Source organism: Heterodontus francisci, chromosome 44 (genome assembly GCF_036365525.1).
Source record: "Heterodontus francisci isolate sHetFra1 chromosome 44, sHetFra1.hap1, whole genome shotgun sequence".
NCBI lineage: Eukaryota > Metazoa > Chordata > Chondrichthyes > Heterodontiformes > Heterodontidae > Heterodontus > Heterodontus francisci.
In genome coordinates, this window is record NC_090414.1 from 16,449,039 (window position 1) to 16,476,040 (window position 27,002).

At 51.0% G+C, this 27,002-nt stretch overlaps 1 protein-coding gene across 1 annotated transcript; it reads left to right on the forward strand.

The window, feature by feature from the left end:
- The first annotated feature begins 4,349 nt into the window (after positions 1–4,349).
- On the forward strand, positions 4,350–20,108 carry LOC137355985 (cathepsin W-like). Its single transcript, XM_068021688.1, has 6 exons — positions 4,350–4,462; positions 4,842–4,908; positions 7,020–7,133; positions 9,632–9,771; positions 11,406–11,588; positions 19,830–20,108. The coding sequence occupies exons 1-6, from the start codon at positions 4,355–4,357 to the stop codon at positions 20,106–20,108; spliced, it is 891 nt and encodes a 296-aa protein (XP_067877789.1). The 5' UTR covers positions 4,350–4,354.
- Positions 20,109–27,002: the final 6,894 nt, after the last annotated feature.

The window sequence follows — 27,002 nt, forward strand, 5'->3', positions numbered from 1 at the left end:
TGAATTTGGCCTAACCACCAGCCTCAAGAAAACAAACATCATGGGACAGGACGTCAGAAATGCTCCATCCATCAATATCGGCGACCACGTGCTGGACGTGGTTCAAGAGTTCACCTACATAGGTTCAACTATCACCAGTAGCCTGTCTCTAGATGCAGAAATCAACAAGCGCATGGGAAAGGCTTCCACTGCTATGTCCAGACTGTCCAAGAGAGTGTGGGAAAATGGTGCACTGACACGGAACACAAAAGTCCGAGTGTATCAAGCCTGTGTCCTCAGTACCTTGCTCTACGGCAGCGAGGCCTGGACAACGTATGTCAGCCAAGAGCGACGTCTCAATTCATTCCATCTTCGCTGCCTCCGGAGAATCCTTGGCATCAGGTGGCAGGACCGTATCTCCAACACAGAAGTCCTCGAGGCGGCCAACATCCCCAGCTTATACACACTACTGAGTCAGCGGCGCTTGAGATGGCTTGGCCATGTGAGTCGCATGGAAGATGGCAGGATCCCCAAAGACACATTGTACAGCGAGCTCGCCACTGGTATCAGACCCACCGGCCGTCCATGTCTCCGCTTTAAAGACGTCTGCAAACGTGACATGAAGTCCTGTGACATTGACCACAAGTCATGGGAGTCAGTTGCCAGTGATCGCCAAAGCTGGCGGGCAGCTATAAAGGCGGGGCTAAAGAGTGGCGAGTCGAAGAGACTTAGCAGTTGACAGGAAAAAAGACAGAAGCGCAAAGAGAGAGCCAACTGTGTAACAGCCCCGACAACCAATTTTATCTGCAGCGCCTGTGGAAGAGTCTGTCACTGTAGAATTGGCCTTTATAGCCACTCCAGGCGCTTCTTCACAAACCACTGACAACCTCCAGGCGCGTATCCATTGTCTCCCGAGACAAGGAGGCCAAAGAAGAAAGAAGGGGTATGGGATTTTGGGATTCATAAAGAGAGGCATTGAGTACAAAAGCAGGGAAGTTATGCTGAAACTTTACAAAGCTCTGGTTAGGCCCCAACTGGAGTATTGTGTCCAGTTCCGGTCACCACACTTTGGGAAGGAGGTGAGGGTCCTTGAGAGGGTGCGGAGGAGATTTACCAGAATGGTCCCAGGGATGAGGGATTTTAGTTACAAGGTTAGTTTGGAGAAGCTGGGGTTGTTCTCCCTGGAGCAAAGGAGATTGAGGGGGAGATTTGATAGAGGTGTACAAGATTCTGACAGTCTTAGATAAATTAGACAAAGAAAAGCTGATGGTACATGGACGAGGGGACAGAGATTTAAGGCTTTGGGCGAAAGATACAGAGGGAGATGTGAGAAAGAACTTTTATTACACAGTGGGTGGCAATGACCTGGAACTCGCTGCCCATGAGGGTGATGGAAACGGAGACGATAAACAATTCCAAAGGGAAATTGGACGGGCATTTGAGGGAAATAAACTTAGGAACATAGGCAGATAGGAACAGGAGTAGGCCATTCAGCCCCTCGAGCCTGTCCCACCATTCAATGAGATCATGGTTGATCCATAGACCTGTCTTTGGCCCATATCCCTTAATATCTTTGCTTAACAAGAATCTATCTCAGATTTAAAATTAACAACAGTTTTAGCTTCAACTGCTGTTTGTGGGAGAGAGCTCCAAATCTCTACCACCCTTTACGTGAAGAAATGCTTCCTGACATCTCTCCTGAACGGTCTGCTCCTAATTTTTAGACTGTGCCCCCTAGTTTTAGAATCTCCAACCAGTGGAAACAGTTTATCTTTATCTAGCCTGTCTTTTCCTGTTATTATTTTGAAGACTTCGATCAAATCACCCTTTAACCTTCTAAATTCTATCGAAAACCAGGGTTTTGTACAGCTGCAGCATAACCTCTGTGTCTTTATACTCCAATCCTCTAGATATAAAGGCTAGCTTTCCATTAGCCTTTTTGATTATTTTCTGCATTTGCTCGTGGCATTTTAAAGATCTATGCACCTGAACATCCCAAGTCTCTTTGGACATCCACTGTCTTCCCATTTAGTAAGTTCCCTGCTCTATTCTTGTTTGGTCCAAAATAGATAATCTCACACTTGTCCGCATTGAAATCCATCTGCTACAGTTTTGCCCGCTCACCTAGTCTGTCAATATCTCTTTGTAATTTTCTGCTGTCATCTAGACTGTCTACAATGCTGCCTAACTTTGTATCATCAGCAAATTTGGATATATGACTTACTCTGCCATCATCCAAGTTGTTAATAAATAATGTGAATAATTGAGGCCCCAACACAGATCCCTGCAGGACACCACTAGTCACATCCTGCCAATCAGAGTACTTACCCATTATCCCCACTCTCTGTCACTCAACCAACTTCCTAACCATGTCAATACTTTGTCCTCAACTCCATGGGCTTCTACCTTAGTTAACAGTCTCTTATGTGGGACTTTATCAAGTGCCTTCTGGAAGTCCGTATAAATAACATCCATAGACATTCCCCTGACCACTACCTTAGTCACCTCTTCAAAAAATTCAATGAGATTTGTCAGGCATGACCTTCCCGTCATGAATCCATGCTGGCTGTCCCTGATTAACTGAAATTTGTCCAGGTGTTCAGTCACCCTATCCTTGATTATAGACTCCACTTTCCGGCGCTCTCCCTCGATTCCCTCTGTGTCCCAAAAATCTATCAATCTCTGCCTTGAATCTACTCAACAACTGAGCATCCACTGCTCTCCGGGGTAGAGAATTCCAAAGATTCCCAACCCTCTGAGTTCCCAACCTTTTTCGGACAGCTGGTGCTCGTTATGATTCTGTTGCCATTTACACCTCCCCCAGACCCAAGTTTTATCTCTTTGCTTGTCCCGTTACCATCTCCCTTTTGCCCTTTAATCTCTCCTGCCTTCCACCCTATCACACAGACCTTCCCTCCAGTCCTTTCCTCCCCTCCGCCTCTGCACACCCCCCCCCGCCCCCCGCACACTGCCTCTGCACTTGCTTCAAACCCGTCGCCTCTCCAACATTTTCCGGAACTGAGGAAAGGTCACAGACCTGAAACCTGTTAACTCTGCTTCTCTCTCCACAGATGCTGCCGGACCTGCCGAGTATTTCCAGCACTTTCTGTTTTAATATGGAAAGCAATGGTTGATACGAGTTGCCCGGAGCGTTGGAAGTGATGTACCCCAGGGGTCAGTGAAGGGTCCGCTTATGTTCTGCGAGTGCAGTATCCAAAATTTGCAGACGGCACAGAAGCAGGAAGTTTGGAAAACGGACTTCAGGGAAACTTAGACAAGCCTGCGGAATAAATTTGCCTCAAAGCGCTTTACAGCCAATGAAGTAATCTGGAGGTGTGGTTGCTGTTGTAATGCAGGAAACTCGGTCGCCAATTTGCGCACAGCAAGATTCCACAAACAGCAATGACCAGTTCATTTGCTTTGCGTGATGTTGGTTGAGGGATAAATATTGGGCCCCAGGACACCGGGGAGAACTCCCCTTCCTCCCTATGCACCCCCCCCCCCACCCCGTTCATCTTCCAATAGGGCAGACGGGGGCCTCGGTTTAACGTCTCATCCGAAAGGCAGCACCTCTGACACTGTAGCACTCCCTGGCACTGGGGGTGTCGGCCTGGATTATAGGCTCAAGTCCATTGAGTGAGACACAAACTAACGCCCCCTTTTGACTCACAGCTCACAGCTCTCCGAGATCTCTGCGCTCCTCCAATTCCGGCCTCTTCTCCATCCCCCGATTCCCATCGCTCCGCCCTTGGTGGTTGTGCCTTCAGCTGCCTGGGGGGCCCTAAGCTCTGGAATTCCCTCCCTAAACCTCTCCGCCTCTCTCTCTCCTCCTTTATCATTTTAATGTGTACCTGGACCCTACAAGTCTCGTTGGATCTTCACTGTATCTGCTTTTCACCATTTAGAAAGACCCAGTTCTATCGTTTTTAGGTTAACTGGGTCTGTAACTCCCTGCAGAGGGTGCAAAAAAAGATTTTCAAGGATGATACCAAAACTGAGAGTCTACACTTATCAGGAAAGATTGAACAGGCTGGGGTGCTTTTGTCTAGAAAGGAGAAGGCTTCGATAGGGTAGATGTAGAGACTTGCGGACGAGACCAGAACTGGGGGTCATCAATATAAGACAGTCACTCATAAATCCAATGGGGAATTCAGGAGAAAGGTCTTTCCCTCGAGAGTGGGGAGAATGTGGGACTCGCTGGGTTTACAACTCGAACAAAATATTCTGACGCAGAAAAGTCCCTTGTGGCTTCTCTTTATCAGTCCTAGATCTTGCACATGGTTTAGCAAATCAGCAGCCTGCTGTAATCAGTGCTCCCTTTCTATAAAGACTGGGTTCCGGCACCTAAGCCCGCACCTTCAGATCAGGCGCGGAGATGAAGTGTTTGTGTGCCTTGTGTCTTCTCTTGGTCTCGCTCTTGCTGCGCTCGGAGGGCTATCGTTGTGGAGACGGGGGGCAATGCCACTCTGAGGTTTTAGACAGAGTAAGTGATGATCCCAGCACAGGCTTTTGTCCCAGCACAGGCTGGCCATTTCACTGAGGTCAATATATTTACGTCGGACAAGGGCGCGAAGGGATTGTGGGGGGTGGGGGGGGGGGGGGTGTGGAAACCGACACGGGCTCACGGAGCTCAGGTGCGGAGCAGCCAGCATCCCACTGAATGGCTGAGGGGCTGAATGGCCCGCTCCGAATCGGTCAGGCGGGGCTTCCGTTTTCCACCAGCCGTTTGGCTGCTCGCCGATGTTGCCTTGCACGGCCACCAGACCCACCCCACCAGTGCCACGCCTGTGGATCTTTGCAAGTGATTTGCTGTGGCATTTTTGACCGGATTAAATCTCCCTCTTCCCATTTTGCTTACTCAGAAGCAGTTGGAAACAGCGTTTCACGACTTTATGAAGGCCTACAACAAAACCTACAAGGACCAGGCAGGTAAGAGTTGGGCTCCGGCCCAGAGACTATTCTCCATCATGCCATGCTTGACTGCCGGGTCTTCACAGGAACAGGAGGTGGCTTTTCGGTCCCTGTTCCACCCCGTTCAATCAGATCACAGCTGACCTGTGGCTTAACTCCCACCTACTCACCTATCTCCTATTACCCCTGCCTAACAAAAATTTCAATTGACACCCACCCCCGACCCCCGCCTCAATAGCTTTTGTGGGGAGAAAGTTCCAGATTTCCACTCCCCTTTGTGTGGAGAAGTGCTTGCTGACATCACCCCTGACCTGGCTCTCATTTTAAGGTCCTGCCCCCTTGTTCTGGACTCCCCCCGACCAGAGGACATAGTTTCCCTCTATCGGCCCGATCAACTCCTTTAATCATCTGTTACGACCCGGTGAGAAAGGGGTCTAGGGTTCCCCTTCAGCCTTCACTGGGTCTTACTGTAACAGGGTTTAATTTTAAACACACCGCATTTTGAACTCCCCCCTCGGTGAATCCTTGTTCACTGCTTTCCAATTATAAGGCAAAGAAACCAGCACAAACAGGCTTTCTTAGGTTTAAAGAAGAAAAGGTGAAATTTATTAAACTTAAACTCTAATTCGGTTAATGCCTACGGATACACGACGTGCCACAGGCGAGCATGCATACACGATATACACATGCAAATAGAGACAGAAAAGAGCAGAAGAAAAATAAAGTGGAAAGGTTTGAGGCAATATCTGAAGAGTTTTTGTTATGGATCTTTGAGCTCACTGTAGTGTCCCTGATTGTATATAGACCTTGCTTTTCGTTGGGGCTCAGTATTCTTCTTAAACCTTATTCTCTGTCGGAGGCTTTTCTCTCTCGGGGTTCATGTGTCTTCAGTGGATTCAGAGGCTCGTGAGAAAAGGATGGGAGCAGACACAGAGAGAGAGATCTTCTCATTCCGGGAGCATTCTGCTCTCTGCCCAAACTGTTTGTACAAATTCAAAAAAAACCTCAGGTTGCCCAGCAGGTTAGTCATGTGACCAGCTGGTTTGACCATGTCCGTTTGTGTATTCGGCCATCTTAGCAGTCAACCTGGAATGTGAGCTCCCCCACCTTCGATGTCTGGTGATCAAAAGTCCATTGAGGGTTGAATGAGTCAGGGAATGGTCCTTTGTCCTTTCCAAGCACCGTCTGCGAATATGCAAATGTATTTCCAGCCAATCTTTTTGAAAGCAAGTCTCTTCTCTTCAGGAACAGTTTGAAATTTAGTATCCATGTGGCGAAATTAATATGCCTCATGCTTGGCAGGTGGGGGCCTGCACGACAGATCTTAAACCCCTCGATTAGATCACCCCTTAATCTTCTCGAGGGAATACAAGCCCAGTCTGTGCAGCCTGTCCTCGGAATTTAACCCTTTCAGCCCCGGTATAGTTAGTTGATCCTGAATCAAGCAGGAATTGGGACTTTTAGATTCTTTTGAAAAAGAGAATGGGAGTTTGATTATCTTGAGCTTGAGATATGGGTTCAATAGAGGCTTTCACAAGGGAATTGGATAATTATCTGAAAGGAAAAAATATGTAGGTCTACAAGGAAAAGGGCGGGAGGGAGTGGGACTAGCTAATTTGCTCTTGCAGAGAGCCAGCACAGACACGATGGGCTGAAAGGCCTCTTTCTGCGCTGTAACCGTTCTATGGTTCTAACTTGCATTAATATAGCGCCTTTAATGGAGTGGTCCCTTCCGAGGCGGTCCACAGGACACGATTTTGACACCGGGGCACATAAGGAGACATTGGGATTGGACACCAAGAGCTTGATAAAGGCGGTGGGTTTTAAAGACGACTTAATAGACCTGCATTTCTATGGCGTCTTTCCTGACCTCAGGCCCATCCCCAAAGTGCTTTGCAGCCAAAATCAGCACTTTTATTGAAGTGTGGTCACTGTTGTAATGTAGGAAGCGCAGCAGCCGATTTGCGCACAGGAAGATCCCACAAACAGCAGTGTGATAGAGACCCAGATCATCCGTTTTTTACCTAAAAAAAAAAATGACGTTCGTCACAAGTCCAGCCGAATCTCCCCCACCACTCGACCAGATCTTAATGACTGACCCGTCCGATCAAATCTTTATTTCTGTTCAGAAACGATACGCCGTTTCAAGATCTTTGTGGAGAATATGGAGAGGGCCAGGAAGCTGCAAGAAGCGGAGAGAGGGACGGCGAAGTATGGAGTCACTAAGTTCAGTGATCTCTCAGGTACCAGATGCACTTAGTCCAGCCTCAAACTGGAGTGACCATTGCACTCTCTCTTTTATTCACACTTGGCTGAGTTGTTTTTTTTTGCAGTTGAGAAGGTTTGGGACAATTGGGGCTGTTATTCACAATAATGGCAATACCAGGAAGGCTATAGTTATTCCTGGTTGCAATAGGATCACTGATAAATCCAGTGGGGGAATTCAGGAGAAACCTCTTTCCCCCAGAGAGTGGGGAGAATGTGGAACTCGCTCCCACAAGGGAGTGGTCGAGGTGAATAGTATCGAGGGGAAGCTGGATAAACACACGAGGGAGAAAGGAACAGAAGGATATGGTGATGGGGGGAGACGAAGAGGGGGTGGGAGGAGGCTCATGTGGAACATAAACACCAGCATGGACTAGATGGACTGAATGGCCTGTTTGTGTTGTAGAATTGATGTAATTCTATGAACTAGCCTTTTAATGCTATCTATGGTATTTGTTCTATTAGGGAGGTTAATGATGATGAAGTGAGGTGAGAGTGACTGCCCTTGACATCAAGGCAGTATTTGACCGAGTGTGGCATCAAGGAGCCCTCGCAAAACTGAGGTCAATGGGAATCAGGGGGAAAACCCTCCGCTGGCTGGAGTCATACCGAGCGCAAAGGAAGATGGTTGTGGTTGTTGGAGGTCAATCATCTGAGCTCCAGGACATCACTGCAGGAGTTCCTCAGGGTAGTGTCCAAGGCCCAACCATCTTCTGCTGCTTCATCAATGACCTTCCTTCAATCATAAGGTCAGAAGTGGGGATGTTCGCTGATGATTGCACAATGTTCAGCATCACTTCGGAGTATTGACAGGCAGAGAGATCTGGGCGTACAGGTCCACAGATCACTGAAAGTGGCAACGCAGGTGGAGAAGGCATACGGCATGCTTGCCTTCATCGGTCGGGGCATAGAGTATAAAAATAGGCAAGTCATGCTGCAGCTGTACAGAACTTTAGTTAGGCCGCGCTTAGAATATTGCGTGCAATTCTGGTCGCCACACTACCAGAAGGAGGTGGAGGCTTTGGAGAGGGTACAGAGGAGGTTTACCAGGATGTTGCCCGGTCTGGAGGGCATTAGCTATGAGGAGAGGTTGGGAAAACTCGGATTGTTTTCACTGGAACGTCGGAGGTGGAGGGGCGACATGATAGAGGTTTACAAAGTTATGAGTGGCATGGACAGAGTGGATAGTCAGAAGCTTTTTCCCAGGGTGGAAGAGTCAGTTACTGGGGGACATAGGTTTAAGGTGCGAGGGTCAAAATTTAGAAGGGATGTGCGAGGCAAGTTCTTTACACAGAGGGTGGTGAGTGCCTGGAACTTGTTGCCGGGGGAGGTGGTGGAAGCAGATACGATAGCGACATTTAAGAGGCATCTTGACAAATCCATGAATAGGATGGGAATAGAGGGATACGGACCCCGGAAGTGCAGAAGGTTTTAGTTTAGGCAGGCATCAAGATCGGCGGAGGCTTGGAGGGCCGAATGGCCTGTTCCTGTGCTGTACTGTTCTTTGTTCTTTGTTCAATTGTCTGTTGCAAACCTCGATTGAATCTGCCTCCACCACACTCACAGTCAGTGCATTCCAGATCCAAACCACTCGCTGCGTGAAACAGTTCTTTCTCAGGTTGCCATTACTTCTTTGACCAATCACCTTGAATCGGTGTCCTCTGGTTCTCAACCCTTCCTCCAATGGGAACAGTTTCTCCCTATCTACTCTCTCCAGACCCATGATTTTGAACACCTCGATCAAATCTCCTCTCGGCCTTCTCTTCTCCAAGGAGAACAGCCCCAGCTTCTCCAATCTATCCACGTAACTGAAGTCCCTCATCCCTGGAACCATTCTCATGAATCTTTTCTGCACCCTCTCTAAAGCCTTCACATTCTTCCTAAAGTGCGGTGCCCAGAATTGGACACAATACTCTAGTCGAGGCCAAACCAGTGTTTTGTAAAGGCTCACCTTAACCTACTTGCTTTTGTACGCTCTGCCTCTATTTATAAAGCCCAGGATCCCGTGTACTTTATGAACCATTTTCTGAACCTGCCCTGTCTCCTTCAGCGATTTGTGTACATGTACCCCCAGGTCCCTCTGCTCCTGCACCTTCTTTAGAGTCGTACCCTTTCTTTTATATTGCCTCTCCACGTCCTTCCCGCGAAAATGTATCACTTCGCATTTCTCCGCATTAAATTACACGTGCCACGTGTCCGCCCATTTCACCAGCCTGTCTCTGTCCTCTAGAAATCTATCACTATCCTCCTGACAGTTCACAATACTTCCAGGTTTGCCCTGCCTTCCCCCCCCCCCCACCCCCACCCCACCTCGTGGGAATGTACCTCGACTCCCACGAGCAACAATTGTGGTTTCAGCATCGAAAGCTGACGGTTGTCAGGCCGGTTGGGGTGACGCGGTACTCAATAGAGAAAACCCCCCCCCCGCTCCGTTTGCAAAATGCTCAGCAGGAAATTGTTTTTGCTTTTCCTTCAGCGGACGAATTCAAGAGTGGAATGTTAGAGTCACCCGACAAACACTTATGTTCGCCTCTGAACTCTGTAAACAGCGTGGGGAAAATTCCAGACATGGTGGATTGGAGGAAGAATCATTCAGTTACTCCAGTCAAAGACCAGGTACGACCACCGCCACTGACTCCCTTCCTGTGTTAGCAGGATGTGCTGGTCAAGCACTGAACCCACAAAGCTTCAAGGTGTGATTTCACTCTGTTGAGTTAGGACATGGGTGAGCAGTTCAACCTTAGTGTGTTTGGTACCAGCTAGTTAGAAAATAAACCTCATATCAGGAAGTTAACAAATTCCACCTCGCGCAGATTCACCAGAATGATACCGGGGCTGAAAGGGTTAAATTACCAGGATAGGTTTGTCCAGACTGGGCTTGTATTCCCTCGAGTGTAGAAGATTAAGGGGGTGATTCTAATTGAGGGGTTTAAGATGATTAAAGGATGCGATCGGGTTGATAGAGAGAAACTATTTCCTCTGGTGGGGGGGGGGAGTCCAGAACAAGGGGGCAGAACCTTAAACGTAGAGCCCGGGCCGTTCAGGGGTGATGTCAGGAAGCGCTTCTTCACACAAAGGGGAGCGGGAATCTGGAACTCTCTCCCCCCAGAAAAGCTGTGGAGGCCGGGGGAACAAGCTGAAGCTTTTAGACTGCACTGGATAGATTTTTGTTAGGCCAGGATGTCAAGGGATATGGGGCAAAGGTGGGTAAATGGAGCTGAGGAGCAGATCAGCCATGATCTGATATAATGGCGGAACAGACTCAAGGGGCTGAATGGCCTCCTCCTTCTCCTATTATCCAATGTCCCCGATGTCTGTCCCTAGACACCTTGTTCTTTAATTTGAGACCCCAGCAAAGGGCCAAAAAAACGATGATGGGATTAAAAAGGGTGAAAAATATAATTAAGAAATGGTGGTCCCATTTAAGCTTTGTATAAAATGTCTGCAAACAACGCCTGCGTGTTGACCAGGGACAGACTCGGACATGACTATGGCAATGTCAGGGGAACCCTCTTCGCCGTTTTGAGTGGTGCCGTCGGATCTTTCGTCCATCTGTTTAGGAGCTGACAAGTGCCCCAGTTTGACAGCTGAAAGGCACTCGCTCAGTCCTGCACTGAAAGGTCAGTCTCGATTATACAAAAGGAACAAGGCTGTAACTGTGACTCTCAGGAACCATCAACTCATCTTAAAAGCTCTTTGGGCTATATCCCGAGAACCAATCAAAGAAACTTCCCCGCTAAGCTACTTCGTTACCTGGTGATGAGTTCTCGATGTGAAACCAGGGCGCGGGGGTTTAACTAGTTCCTGCGGATTTCTCCGCCTGAAAGCCAGTCTGATTGACTGTACCCCTGTAACCCAGATTGTGCAGTTGGTAGAAGAGAGCGCAGGAGGGAGTTGCCGGTTACGGGGCCTGTTAGGCTGGCGCAGGAAGCACTCCTGCAGCTCTTGGCCCACAAGCAGTGCTGTAAAGGCACTTACCTCATGTATCCAACCTCCCTGGGAAACCCGGCTGAAACTGATTTCAAATAAAGAGCTTGTTAAATATGGCAGTGCACCATCTCCCTAAAAGCTCTGAATGGGCTGAGAGCAGATTGGCCGACGTATTTCCTTATTTGGCTCGACGCCCAATGTTCGGAGGCTCCCTCTCCTGCGAAGTGCCTTGGGTTCGTTTGCCGATGCTCAAGGTGCTTTCTCAATGCAATGTTGATGTGTCAGACCCGTAATCTTGGCTATTTCTCCTTTTCACACAGGGAGACTGCAGATCATGCTGGGCGTTTGCTGTGGTTGGAAATGTGGAGTCGCAGTGGTCTATCAAGAACAAGGTGTTAATCTCGCTCTCCGATCAGGGTAGGTCAGGTGTCCCACCTCTGCGGGGGCCCACTCATCCCAACGCACAATGTTTGAATCAGGGAGTCCTGGCCAAAGCCATCAGCGTATGGCCCCGTTTCGAAAGAGAGAGGGGGGGGCTTTTTGCTCTTCCCATCACGGGATGTGGGCATCGCTGGCTGGGCTCAGCCATTTATTGCCCGTCCCTAATTGCCCTTGAGAAGGTGGTGGTGAGCTGCCTTCTTGAACCACAGCAGTCCGTGTGGGGTAGGTACACCCACAGTGCTGTGAGGGAGGGAGTTCCAGGATTTTGACCCAGCGACAGTGAAGGAACGGCCGATATAGTTCCAAGTCAGGATGGTGTGCGGCTTGGAGGGGAACTTGCAGTTGGTGGTGTTCCCATGCATCTGCTGCCCTTGTCCTTCTAGTTGGTAGAGGTCGTGGGTTTGGAAGGTGCTGTCGAAGGAGCCTTGGTGAGTTACTGCAGTGCATCTTGTAGATGGTACACACTGCTGCCACTGTGCGTCGGTGGTGGAGGGAGTGAATGTTGAAGGTGGTGGATGGGGTGCTGAAGAAGGAGTCATACCCAACTTCTTTCGAAAGTGTCTTTATCGCTGGGAAGAAAAGCTGAAGGTGCTTTGAGGTCCTGTGGAATATTGTAAATAAATGATTTCACGTAGGAGATGGTTTGATGGCTGTTGTGTGAGAGACTGCCAGCGACCATGAAGGTGATAGACCATGGGGTCTACAGTCTATGTAGGAAACGCGGCAGCCAACTTGCGCACAGCAAGATCCCACCAGGAGATGATAGTCTGTTTTTTTTTAGTGACGTCGGTCGAGGGATAAATATCGATCCCAGGACACTGGGGAGAACTCCCTCCACCACCCCCATCCCGCTCATCTGCCAATAGTGGCCAGGGGATCTTTGATATCCACCTGAGAGGGCAGATGGGGGCCCTCGGGTTTAAAATCTTATCTGAAAACAGCACCTCTGACAGCACAGCATTCCCTCCGTGCGGCACTGGGGGCATTAGACTCGAACCCGCAAGCCTCAGAATAAGGGGTAAATGCACTACCTGTGGATGAGGGAGTCAAGGGTGATTGGAGCTGCAGACAGGAAAGTGGAGCTGAGACCACAGTCAGTTCACCCATGATCTTATCGAATGGTGGAGCAGGCTCGAAGGGCTGAATGGCCTCCTCCCGCTGCTAAGGTGCTACCCAGTGAGCCACAGTCGTTAGCGCTGGAGCCCACCTCTGGGCTAACACCGTGTCATGCCCGTCTGGAAACATGGTGGCCTTTATCAAGAGCAGGTCATACCTCAGAAAGCACGGGGCAGGTTTCTCCTTATGTGGCTCGGGGTCAAATTTTGTTTGATAAACTGCTCCCGGGAAGCACCCTGGGATGTTTTACTCTGTATCTGACCCCGGTTTTTTTGTTTTCTTTTTTTTTTCTTTTTTTGTTTTGTGGGATGGCATGGCCAAAACCCTGCTCCAGCAAATTCAATGGTGCTCTACGTGTCCTGGGAGTGTTTGATGGGGACAGTGCAGAGGGAGCTTTACTCTGCATCTAACCCCGTTTTTTTTTATGTCGAGGGGGCCTTTATTCCTCAGGCCCCCTTTATATACACACTTCTATTTTTAAAATAACTTTATTAAAAACAGAAATAAACAAAAACTCAAATTAAAATGCCATTTTCGGCGTTGACAATGCACTCCAGTCCCTGCGGTGCCCACCGGTCGCGGAAGGCCTCAAGCGTACCGGCGGACACCGCATGCTCCTTCTCCAGGGACACCCGGGCGCGAACGTAACCGCGGAAGAGGGGCAGGCAATCGGGGAGGACGGACCCCCCGACGGCCCGCAACCTGGACCTGTGAATTGCCACCTTGGCCAGGCCCAGGAGCAGACCGACGAGGAGATCCTACTCCCGGCCCAAGCCCCTCCGCACCGGGTGCCCAAAGATCAGGAGCGTGGGACTGAAGTGCAGCCAGAATTTGAGGAGCAGCCCCTTCAGATACTCAAAGAGGGGCTGCAACCTCGCACACTCTGTGTAAATGTGGAACACGGACTCGTCCAGGCCGCAGAAAGTACAGGAGGCCTGGGAGTCCGTGAACCTACTTAAAAGTCTATTGCACGGGACTGCTCTGTGCAGCACCCTCCATCCCAGGTCCCCGATGTAAAGGGGGAAGACTCCCGCGTCGAGAGACCTCCATCGGGGTTTCCCCTCGCCGCCAGATGGCAACGCGGACCGCCAGGGCCTGTCCGGCCGGCTGACGAGGGCGAGGAAGTGGAGAGTGTGCAGGAGCAGCCCGTACAGGAAACCCCTCCGCACCGATTGGAATGGCATGGAGGGCATTTCCGAGAGGCGGCTCGGGTTGTGCGGGACCGGCTCCCGAGGAGGGTTTCGGGGCCTGGGTCCGATGAGCAGTTCCGGCCGAGCGGGGGTCAGCTCAGCCGGGATCGCTCCACACTCCCGAGCCCCCTCGCCACCCGCAGTGAGGGGCGTCCCGGGGGTTTCAGCTACTCCTCCGCCCGCCGGACCGTCCCCGGAGTCGGCCGCATGGACAGCCGAGGCGCTCTCCTCCGTCGGCGGGGGAGCGCCCTGACTGGAGGCGACCATGTTCCAGACTCGGAATAGATCCCGGTAAAAGACAGGCAACTCCCTCAGAGAGGCGCGGCTAACGGACTCCACCGGGAGCTGCGTGTCGTCTTGAAGGCAGTGACACTGGCGGAAACAATATGTCGCCAGCGCACACCATCTGGGAGGACGCTCAACATACAGGTATCTCTGCAGGGTCCGAAGGCGGAGAGTCGCAGCCTGGGTGCGGACGCACACCAGCGACTGGCCGCCCTCCTCAATCGGGAGACTCAGGACCGCGGCAGAGACCCAGTGTTTCCTCTTGCCCCAGAAGAAATCGACGAGTTTCTTCTGGATCTTGGTGGCAGATACAGGGGGCGGGGCCGAAGTGACCAACCGGTACCACAGCATGGAGGTCACCAGTTGGTTTATGACCAGCGCTCGGCCCCTGTAGGAAAGCACTCGGAGCAGTCCTGTCCAGCGCCCCAGCCGAGCGGTGACTTTCGCCTCCAACTCCTGCCAGTTTGCCAGCCAGGCTTCCTCAGCGGGGCTCAGGTGGACTCCCAGATAGAGGAGGTGCGTGGTGCTCCACGCAAAAGGCATCATCTCCTCCGGCAGGGAGTCCACCCGCCACTGACCCACCAGGAGTCCGGAACATTTCTCCCATTGATCCTCGCGGAGGACGCGGCAGAAAAGGTCTGCTGGCAGTCGCGCATCCTCCGCAAGTCAACGGGATCTGTGATTGCGAGGAGCACGTCGTCGGCGTAAGCCGAGAGGATGACCCGCATGGCCGGCTCGCGCAGAGCCAATCCCGTCAACCTCCTGCGAAGCAGGCACAAGAAGGGCTCCACGCAGATGGTATACAATTGGCCGGACATGGGGCATCCCTGACGCACTCCTCCCCCAAAGCGAAGGGGCGCCGTCAAGGACCCGTTAACTTTGACTAGACACTCTGCGGCGGCGTATAAAAGTCGGACCCGGGCCACAAAATGCAGCCCGAGTCCGAAAGCGCGCAGAGTCCCGAAAAGGTAATCGTGATCCACCCTGTCGAACGCCTTCTCCTGATCGAGGGAGAGAAAGGCGACCGACTGACCAGTCCTCTGGGAAAGATGGATCAGGTCCCGGACCAGGTGGATGTTGTCCTGGATGGACCGGCCCGGGACCGTGTAGGACTGGTCGGGATGGATCATGTGGGCCAGCACGGAGCCCAGGCGGGTAGACATAGCCCGGGCAAAGATCTTATAATCCGTGCTGAGGAGGGAGACCGGACGCCAGTTTTTAAGCAGGCGGAGATCGCCCCTCTTCGGCAGCAGGACGATGACCGCCCTGCGCCACGAGAGGGGCATCTCCCCGGTCGCCAGGCTTTCCCCCAGGGCCCGCGCGTAATCGTCCCCCAGGACGTCCCAGAACGCCCTGAGGAACTCCACGGTCAACCCATCCAGCCCTGGGGATTTGCCCCTCGAGAGCTGGTGGAGGGCGCCAGTCAGCTCCGCCAACGTGAGCAGAGCCTCCAATCCTTCGGCGCCCTCCGGGCTGACCTGCGGCAGGTCCTCCCACAAAACTCTGCGCGCATCCTCGCTGGACGGATCCTGTGAGAACAACGCACTGTAATAAATACGGACCAGGAGGCCCATTCCCTCAGGATCCGTGATGGAGGACCCGTCGTCGGCCAGCAGCTCGACGAGCTGCTTACGGACCCCCCGCCATTTTTCCAGCGAGTAGAAGAAGGGTGAGGCGCAGTCCAAATCTTCCAGGATATGGATCCGCGACCTCACGTACGCGCCTCGGGACCCTATGAGCTGCAGGTCCCTCAGCGCGCCCTTCTCTTTGTACGCCTGCCACAGGGCTGGGTCCACGACGGCATGACCGAGGCGGGACTCCAAGTCGAGCACCTCCCTCTCAAGGCGCCCGATCTCGGCTTCCCGCTTCTTGGTTGACCCCTTTGTGTACTCCTGACAGAAGACGCGGATGTGAGTCTTGCCCACATCCCACAATAGCCTCAAGGAGGGGAAGCCCCCCTGCTTCCTTCTCCAGTCGGCCCAGAAGTGACAGAACGAGTCCCGAAATCGCACGCCCTCCAGCAGCTGGTTGTTAAAGTGCCAGTATGCGGATCCCGCCCGCGTGCGGAGCGGAGTGAACTCCGCCCACACCAGGCGGTGGTCCGAGCACGGCACCAGCCGCATGGAGGCCGCCGAGACGCGGGAGACGTACGCCTGCGAAATGTAGAGGCGGTCGATTCGCGACCCCCCTCCTCCAGACCTCCACGTGAAGGCGCTGGAGTCAGGATGGAGATTCCGCCAGACGTCCACCAAGTTAAGGGAGCTGATCAGTCCCCTCAACTTCTCCACCGACGCTTGACCGCGCTGGGGACTGGAGCGATCCCCCACCTCGAGGGTGCAGTTAAAATCCCCCCCGAGGATGATGCACTCGCCGCTATCGATGGAGCTCAAGAGAGCGGACACTTCTTCAAAGAAGCGCGCTTGCAACGCGCCGGGCATGGGCGCGTACACGTTCACAAAGTGGAGCGACACACTACCCAGGCGAACGGCAAGGTGGAGCAAGTGGCCCGGCACTAGCTCCTTGACCCCCAAGATCTCCGGCTGAAAAGTCGGGGCCAACAAGATAGCCACCCCACTAGAAATAGGGGTGAGGTGACTCATGTAGACCCCACCCTGCCACTCCAGGAGCCAGGTGGCTTCGTATCCCGGAACGGTGTGGGTTTCCTGCAGAAAACTCACCGCGTATCTCCCTTCCCTAAGGACTGAGAGATTGTGAAATCTGCGGTGAGACCCCCTGCTGCCGTTGATGTTGAGGCTGGCTATGGTTATCTTCATGTCAAAGGTACTTAAAACCCGTCACAAACACCTCACTGTGAGGAGGGAGTGGAAGTGCACCTGGCCTTCCACTCCCCCAGTAACCCATTGAGGAACACATTAAAACGGCGCCTCTCAACCAGTTTCACGTCCGCGCGCTTGCCCGGTTTCTTAAGGGCGGCACGGACGGACTGTATGATCAGCGCCAGATTCGACCAACGGTCGAGGGCCAACTGAACTTTATTGCGGCAACCCCTGCAAGCCGCGAGGAAATCCCGGAGTTCCGCCGTGGGGATGAGAAGAGATTCGGTGGGAGGCACGAGGGACTCCACCACCTCACTGGCGATGGAATCAAGGTCATCCTCGGTGGCCCCCACAGTATCCCCAACCTCCTCCGGGTCGTCACCGCCAGCGGCCGACACATCCACCACACAATGTGGGGCGGACGTCCCGGCCGCGCCAGCTGGTCCCGCCTCCGTCACGATCCCACCCCCAGGATCGATGGCGGAGGAGTCCTCTCTGGGTTCTATTGTGAAACTGGAGCCTGTAGGCACCAGCGGTTCAGGACCCCCCTCCACCTCCGTCCCCAGACCAATGAGTGGTCCAGGGGAGACAGAAGTTCCGGACTGCGGGAAACCAGCCGGAGCCGAGACTGGAGGCGGAGGGAGGAGGCTATCTCCCGCTCCGCCAGCACCCACAGGCCCAGCAGATGGGGCAGCATTCTCGGTTATAACTGGGTCGGGTGTCTCCTGGTTGGTGGTGGACTCCGGCTGGGAGGCAAGACCCTCTGGGGCCTCGCCCTCCCCTTCATTCAGGGCACCCGACCCAGTAGCAGTGGCAGAATGGGCGGCGTCCCCAGGCTCCCCCACCACAAGCAGCGCCCCACTTACTCCTTCAGGAGGGGCCTCAAGTACCGGGGCCTTCCCCTCCCCTCCATCCTGAGGAATAGAGTGCTCCTGCCCGGATTTTGCAGCCTGGGTGGTGGCGGTAGGGGAAACCTGGGGACCCGAAACAGGAGACAGCTCCCCTCCAACAGATGGGCCCTGCGCCTCAGGGCCCCTTGTTACCTCTGTGGAGGGGTGCCTTCTCCTCTTTTTCCCAGTTGTGTGCGGAGGCTCAGAGACCTCCATATCATCAGAGGCCTCCACCTCCACACTCTCCTTTTTTTTATTCACCCTGGGCCTGAGCCCAGCCCTGGGGCAAGTTGACTTCCCGAGATCGGGCCTTGGGCTGAGCTCAGACTCGGGTAGTGTCACGGTGTCCAGGGGACGCGCCTCTCGATGTTTATTTCTCCTCCGCGCCTTCCTTCCACTTGGACGGTCACCCACCTCGCTGCCGGAGGCCGTGAAAACCACAGCCTCCGGTACCGACTGAATGGTATCTGGTGGTGGTGTAGGGGGTGTGGGAGGAAGTGCAGCGTCGCCACCCTGGGCCGCCGAGTTGGAGTTGGCAGCCGGGAGGTTGGGGCAGTTCTTACGAACATGCCCCACCCCCTTACAGACATGGCACCGCACCCCGTCCAAGGTCCAGAAGACGCGGTAGGCCGTCCCCTGGAATTCTACATTAACGTGGCCCTCTGTCACCTCCTCCCGCGCCAGCTGCTTGAATAACTGGCGGCGGAAGGAGTACACGTGTCGGAGGCTGTTCTCCTGAAGACCGAGCGGGACTGGGGTGAGCCCCGTCTTTACCTCCCCCAGATGATGCAGGTGGGGAAGGAGGAGCTCACCAGGAATGAAGGGCGGGACATTGGATAGAATGAGCCTTTGCGCAGTGGCCTCCAGGGGGTCCACTGGCAGAAAGGTCCCACCCACGGTGAGCCCCTTGCTCAGAGCCAGGGACACCGCCCGCTCGGTCCTCAGGAACAACACTGCCTTCCCATACATTTTAGAGGCTGCAACAATGGCCGAAGGGCCGACAACCTCGGCCATTGCTTTCACGCATGCCTCGATAGTCATGTTCGGGTGGACGTAGCTCTTGACCCCATGCTTCGATGTTAATAAAGCAAACGGTGACGGGGCAACAGGTGCAGCTGCAGCAGCCGCAGCAGCATATGAACGGGAAGGCCCCGCCTCCGGCGAAGAGGGGCTTGCCATGGGGTCGCAGAGCTACGCCCACCCCCAAGAAACAAAGCACACGACAGTTTTCTTTAACACAAACAATATGATGGGGGAGGTGGGGATGGGAGTAGAGGAGGATAGGGTTGAAAAGGACAAGGAGAGGAGAGGATAGGTGGCCGAGTGATGGAAGAGAGAGAACAGCTGCGAGGATGTTACAGTTCACTTGGTGGTTGGAGCACCTTCCTGCAGAGTCGACACCGGTACTGTGTGTAGAGCAGAGGGGGCTGGCCAATCAGAGCTTGGTACTGTGCGTAGACCAGAGGGGATCTGGCCAATTGGAACTCGGTATTGTGCGCAGAGCAGAGGGTGCTGGCCAATCAGAGCTCGGTACTGTGTGTAGAGCAGAGGGGGCTGGCCAATCACAGCTTTGTACTGTGCGTAGGGCAGAGGGGATCTGGCCAATCAGAGCTCGGTACTGTGCGTAGGGCAGAGGGGATCTGGCCAATCAGAGCTCGGTACTGTGCGTAGAGCAGAGGGGACGGGCCAATCAGAGCTCGGTACTGTGCGTAGAGCAGAGGGGACGGGCCAATCAGAGCTCGGTACTGTGTGTAAAGCAGAGGGGATCTGGCCAATCAGAGCTCGGTACTGTGCGTAGGGCAGAGGGGATCTGGCCAATCAGAGCTCGGTACTGTGCGCAGAGCAGAGGGTGCTGGCCAATCAGAGCTCGGTACTGTGTGTAGAGCAGAGGGGGCTGGCCAATCAGAGCTCGGTACTGTGCGTAGAGCAGAGGGGATCTGGCCAATCAGAGCTCGGTACTGTGCGTAGAGCAGAGGGGATCTGGCCAATCAGAGCTCTATTGTTTCATGAACCTACCACTGACCCGAGTGAACTTCTTTCAACAGGTCATGAAGGACGCCCATGTCGATGCAGTGATGATTCTGGGCGAGGCATTCTCATCTTCTGAGCCCTTCAACTTTGGCTCCCAGACCATGACCCGCCGTATCCATGACATCGTTCCCATCATGCTCCATCACCGCCTGACCCCGCCCCCCGAGGAGACCTACTCTCTCCACCGCAAGATGGCGGGCACCTTCCTCATCTGCTCCAAACTGAAGGCCCACATAGCGTGCAAGCCCATGTTCGATGATGCCCACAAACGATACTGGTGTGGGGCGCGCTAGTCTGCTTCTGGTGGGGCGGAGGGAGGTCGGAGGGCAACTGGGGGTCAACACGTCGCTCCCTGAAAGAGTTGCCCCTTTCCTAATTCCTGTGACCCTCTCCCCCTCATTTCCTCCTCAATGCTCCCAGACTACAGGTGTGAATGCAGGCGGGTCATGTCCGAAGCACCACCTAGGCAAGAGATGGAATTCAAAGTACTTGTTTTATTTTAAATTTAATTTAGTGAGCTCGGACCATTTCATCCCTTGTGCTCACAGCTGTTTGCAAACATATTGTACCTGCATCTGTCCACTGAGAGGGGGCTTAGTGTGGGGAAGGTGGGCATAATGTAACCACCATAGTGACACTCCATGTGCCAACCTGCCACATGTTAGTTTCCAAAATATAGTAGTATGTTCCCTTTTTATTCATTACACTAATGTACAATAGGAATGAATGGGAAGGGGTTTGATCCATTGGGATTGTGTACAATGGGAGTGAATGGGAAGGGGTTTGGGTCCATTGGGATTGTGTACAATGGGAGTGAATGGGAAGGGGTTTGATCCATTGAGATTGTGTACAATAGGAATGAATGGGAAGGGGTTTGATCCATTAGGATTGTGTACAATGGGAGTGAATGGGAAGGGGTTTGGGTCCATTGGGATTGTGTACAATGGGAGTGAATGGGAAGGGGTTTGGGTCCATTGAGATTGTGTACAATAGGAATGAATGGGAAGGGGTTTGATCCATTGGGATTGTGTACAATGTGAGTGAATGGGAAGGGGTTTGATCCATTGAGATTGTGTACAATGGAAGTGAATGGGAAGGGGTTTGATCCATTGGGATTGTGTACAATGGGAGAGAATGGGAAGGGGTTTGATCCATTAGGATTGTGTACAATGGAAGTGAATGGGAAGGGTGTTGATCCATTGGGATTGTGTACAATGGGAGTGAATGGGAAGGGGTTTGGGTCCATTGGGATTGTGTACAATGGGAGTGAATGGGAAGGAGTTTGATCCATTGAGATTGTGTACAAAAGGAATGAATGGGAAGGGGTTTGATCCATTGGGATTGTGTACAATGTGAGTGAATGGGAAGGGGTTTGATCCATTGGGATTGTGTACAATGGAAGTGAATGGGAAGGGTGTTGATCCATTGGGATTGTGTACAATGGGAGTGAATGGGAAGGGGTTTGATCCATTGGGATTGTGTACAATGGGAGTGAATGGGAAGGGGTTTGATCCATTAGGATTGTGTACAATGGGAGTGAATGGGAAGGGGTTTGATCCATTGGGATTGTGTACAATGGGAGTGAATGGGAAGGGGTTTGATCCATTAGGATTGTGTACAATGGGAGTGAATGGGAAGGGGTTTGATCCATTAGGATTGTGTACAATGGGAGTGAATGGGAAGGGGTTTGATCCATTGGGATTGTGTACAATGGGAGTGAATGGGAAGGGGTTTGATCCATTAGGATTGTGTACAATGGGAGTGAATGGGAAGGGGTTTGATCCATTGGGATTGTGTACAATGGGAGTGAATGGGAAGGGGTTTGATCCATTAGGATTGTGTACAATGGGAGTGAATGGGAAGGGGTTTGATCCATTGGGATTGTGTACAATAGGAATGAATGGGAAGGGGTTTGATCCATTGGGATTGTGTACAATGGGAGTGAATGGGAAGGGGTTTGATCCATTGGGATTGTGTACAATGGGAGTGAATGGGAAGGGGTTTGATCCATTAGGATTGTGTACAATGGGAGTGAATGGGAAGGGGTTTGATCCATTGGGATTGTGTACAATAGGAATGAATGGGAAGGGGTTTGATCCATTAGGATTGTGTACAATGGGAGTGAATGGGAAGGGGTTTGATCCATTGGGATTGTGTACAATGGGAGTGAATGGGAAGGGGTTTGATCCATTAGGATTGTGTACAATGGGAGTGAATGGGAAGGAGTTTGATCCATTAGGATTGTGTACAATAGGAATGAATGGGAAGGGGTTTGATCCATTGGGATTGTGTACAATGTGAGTGAATGGGAAGAGGTTTGATCCATTGAGATTGTGTACAATGGGAGTGAATGGGAAGGGGTTTGATCCATTAGGATTGTGTACAATAGGAATGAATGGGAAGGGGTTTGGGTCCATTGGGATTGTGCACAATGGGAGTGAATGGGAAGGGGTTTGATCCATTGGGATTGTGTACAATGGGAGTGAATGGGAAGGGGTTTGATCCATTAGGATTGTGTACAATAGGAATGAATGGGAAGGGGTTTGATCCATTGGGATTGTGTACAATAGGAATGAATGGGAAGAGGTTTGATCCATTGGGATTGTGTACAATGGGAGTGAATGGGAAGGGGTTTGATCCATTGAGATTGTGTACAATGGGAGTGAATGGGAAGAGGTTTGATCCATTGAGATTGTGTACAATGGGAGTGAATGGGAAGGGGTTTGATCCATTAGGATTGTGTACAATAGGAATGAATGGGAAGGGGTTTGGGTCCATTGGGATTGTGTACAATGGGAGTGAATGGGAAGGGGTTTGATCCATTGAGATTGTGTACAATGGGAGTGAATGGGAAGAGGTTTGATCCATTGAGATTGTGTACAATGGGAGTGAATGGGAAGGGGTTTGATCCATTAGGATTGTGTACAATAGGAATGAATGGGAAGGGGTTTGGGTCCATTGGGATTGTGTACAATGGGAGTGAATGGGAAGGGGTTTGATCCATTGGGATTGTGTACAATGGGAGTGAATGGGAAGGGGTTTGATCCATTGAGATTGTGTACAATGGGAGTGAATGGGAAGGGGTTTGATCCATTAGGATTGTGTACAATGGGAGTGAATGGGAAGGGGTTTGATCCATTAGGATTGTGTACAATGGGAGTGAATGGGAAGGGGTTTGATCCATTGGGATTGTGTACAATGTGAGTGAATGGGAAGGGGTTTGATCCATTGAGATTGTGTACAATGGAAGTGAATGGGAAGGGGTTTGATCCATTGGGATTGTGTACAATGGGAGAGAATGGGAAGGGGTTTGATCCATTAGGATTGTGTACAATGGAAGTGAATGGGAAGGGTGTTGATCCATTGGGATTGTGTACAATGGGAGTGAATGGGAAGGGGTTTGGGTCCATTGGGATTGTGTACAATGGGAGTGAATGGGAAGGAGTTTGATCCATTGAGATTGTGTACAAAAGGAATGAATGGGAAGGGGTTTGATCCATTGGGATTGTGTACAATGTGAGTGAATGGGAAGGGGTTTGATCCATTGGGATTGTGTACAATGGAAGTGAATGGGAAGGGTGTTGATCCATTGGGATTGTGTACAATGGGAGTGAATGGGAAGGGGTTTGATCCATTGGGATTGTGTACAATGGGAGTGAATGGGAAGGGGTTTGATCCATTAGGATTGTGTACAATGGGAGTGAATGGGAAGGGGTTTGATCCATTGGGATTGTGTACAATGGGAGTGAATGGGAAGGGGTTTGATCCATTAGGATTGTGTACAATGGGAGTGAATGGGAAGGGGTTTGATCCATTAGGATTGTGTACAATGGGAGTGAATGGGAAGGGGTTTGATCCATTGGGATTGTGTACAATGGGAGTGAATGGGAAGGGGTTTGATCCATTAGGATTGTGTACAATGGGAGTGAATGGGAAGGGGTTTGATCCATTGGGATTGTGTACAATGGGAGTGAATGGGAAGGGGTTTGATCCATTAGGATTGTGTACAATGGGAGTGAATGGGAAGGGGTTTGATCCATTGGGATTGTGTACAATAGGAATGAATGGGAAGGGGTTTGATCCATTGGGATTGTGTACAATGGGAGTGAATGGGAAGGGGTTTGATCCATTGGGATTGTGTACAATGGGAGTGAATGGGAAGGGGTTTGATCCATTAGGATTGTGTACAATGGGAGTGAATGGGAAGGGGTTTGATCCATTGGGATTGTGTACAATAGGAATGAATGGGAAGGGGTTTGATCCATTAGGATTGTGTACAATGGGAGTGAATGGGAAGGGGTTTGATCCATTGGGATTGTGTACAATGGGAGTGAATGGGAAGGGGTTTGATCCATTAGGATTGTGTACAATGGGAGTGAATGGGAAGGAGTTTGATCCATTAGGATTGTGTACAATAGGAATGAATGGGAAGGGGTTTGATCCATTGGGATTGTGTACAATGTGAGTGAATGGGAAGAGGTTTGATCCATTGAGATTGTGTACAATGGGAGTGAATGGGAAGGGGTTTGATCCATTAGGATTGTGTACAATAGGAATGAATGGGAAGGGGTTTGGGTCCATTGGGATTGTGCACAATGGGAGTGAATGGGAAGGGGTTTGATCCATTGGGATTGTGTACAATGGGAGTGAATGGGAAGGGGTTTGATCCATTAGGATTGTGTACAATAGGAATGAATGGGAAGGGGTTTGATCCATTGGGATTGTGTACAATAGGAATGAATGGGAAGAGGTTTGATCCATTGGGATTGTGTACAATGGGAGTGAATGGGAAGGGGTTTGATCCATTGAGATTGTGTACAATGGGAGTGAATGGGAAGAGGTTTGATCCATTGAGATTGTGTACAATGGGAGTGAATGGGAAGGGGTTTGATCCATTAGGATTGTGTACAATAGGAATGAATGGGAAGGGGTTTGGGTCCATTGGGATTGTGTACAATGGGAGTGAATGGGAAGGGGTTTGATCCATTGAGATTGTGTACAATGGGAGTGAATGGGAAGAGGTTTGATCCATTGAGATTGTGTACAATGGGAGTGAATGGGAAGGGGTTTGATCCATTAGGATTGTGTACAATAGGAATGAATGGGAAGGGGTTTGGGTCCATTGGGATTGTGTACAATGGGAGTGAATGGGAAGGGGTTTGATCCATTGGGATTGTGTACAATGGGAGTGAATGGGAAGGGGTTTGATCCATTGAGATTGTGTACAATGGGAGTGAATGGGAAGGGGTTTGATCCATTAGGATTGTGTACAATGGGAGTGAATGGGAAGGGGTTTGATCCATTAGGATTGTGTACAATGGGAGTGAATGGGAAGGGGTTTGATCCATTAGGATTGTGTACAATGGGAGTGAATGGGAAGGGGTTTGATCCATTAGGATTGTGTACAATGGGAGTGAATGGGAAGGGGTTTGATCCATTAGGATTGTGTACAATAGGAATGAATGGGAAGGGGTTTGGGTCCATTGGGATTGTGTACAATGGGAGTGAATGGGAAGGGGTTTGATCCATTGGGATTGTGTACAATGGGAGTGAATGGGAAGGGGTTTGATCCATTGAGATTGTGTACAATGGGAGTGAATGGGAAGGGGTTTGATCCATTAGGATTGTGTACAATGGGAGTGAATGGGAAGGGATTTGATCCATTGGGATTGTGTACAATAGGAATGAATGGGAAGAGGTTTGATCCATTGGGATTGTGTACAATGGGAGTGAATGGGAAGGGGTTTGATCCATTGAGATTGTGTACAATGGGAGTGAATGGGAAGAGGTTTGATCCATTGAGATTGTGTACAATGGGAGTGAATGGGAAGGGGTTTGATCCATTAGGATTGTGTACAATAGGAATGAATGGGATGGGGTTTGGGTCCATTGGGATTGTGTACAATGGGAGTGAATGGGAAGGGGTTTGATCCATTGGGATTGTGTACAATGGGAGTGAATGGGAAGGGGTTTGATCCATTGAGATTGTGTACAATGGGAGTGAATGGGAAGGGGTTTGATCCATTAGGATTGTGTACAATGGGAGTGAATGGGAAGGGATTTGATCCATTGGGATTGTGTACAATAGGAATGAATGGGAAGGGGTTTGATCCATTAGGATTGTGTACAATAGGAATGAATGGGAAGGGGTTTGATCCATTAGGATTGTGTACAATGGGAGTGAATGGGAAGGAGTTTGGGTCCATTGGGATTGTGTACAATGGGAGTGAATGGGAAGGGGTTTGATCCATTGGGATTGTGTACAATGGGAGTGAATGGGAAGGGGTTTGATCCATTGGGATTGTGTACAATGGGAGTGAATGGGAAGGGGTTTGATCCATTAGGATTGTGTACAATAGGAATGAATGGGAAGGGGTTTGATCCATTAGGATTGTGTACAATAGGAATGAATGGGAAGGGGTTTGATCCATTGGGATTATGTACAATGGGAGTGAATGGGAAGGGGTTTGATCCATTAGGATTGTGTACAATGGGAGTGAATGGGAAGGGTTTGATCCATTGGGATTGTGTACAATGGGAGTGAATGGGAAGGGGTTTGATCCATTGGGATTGTGTACAATAGGAATGAATGGGAAGGGGTTTGATCCATTGGGATTATGTACAATGGGAGTGAATGGGAAGGGGTTTGATCCATTAGGATTGTGTACAATGGGAGTGAATGGGAAGGGGTTTGATCCATTAGGATTGTGTACAATGGGAGTGAATGGGAAGGGGTTTGATCCATTGGGATTGTGTACAATGGGAGTGAATGGGAAGGGGTTTGATCCATTGGGATTGTGTACAATGTGAGTGAATGGGAAGGGGTTTGATCCATTAGGATTGTGTACAATAGGAATGAATGGGAAGGGGTTTGGGTCCATTGGGATTGTGTATAATGTGAGTGAATGGGAAGGGGTTTGATCCATTAGGATTGTGTACAAAAGGAATGAATGGGAAGGGGTTTGATCCATTGGGATTGTGTACAATGTGAGTGAATGGGAAGGGGTTTGATCCATTGGGATTGTGTACAATGTGAGTGAATGGGAAGGGGTTTGTTCCATTGAGATTGTGTACAATGGGAGTGAATGGGAAGGAGTTTGATCCATTGGGATTGTGTACAATGTGAGTGAATGGGAAGGGGTTTGTTCCATTGAGATTGTGTACAATGGGAGTGAATGGGAAGGAGT

Coding starts and splice junctions, on each gene's coding strand:
- LOC137355985 (XM_068021688.1), top strand. CDS start 4,355: ATGAAGTGTTTGTGTGCCTTGTGTCTTCTCTTGGTCTCGCTCTTGCTG. Junction 4,463..4,841: donor ACTCTGAGGTTTTAGACAGA/GTAAGTGATGAT, acceptor TTGCTTACTCAG/AAGCAGTTGGAAACAGCGTT. Junction 7,134..9,631: donor TAAGTTCAGTGATCTCTCAG/GTACCAGATGCA, acceptor CTTTTCCTTCAG/CGGACGAATTCAAGAGTGGA.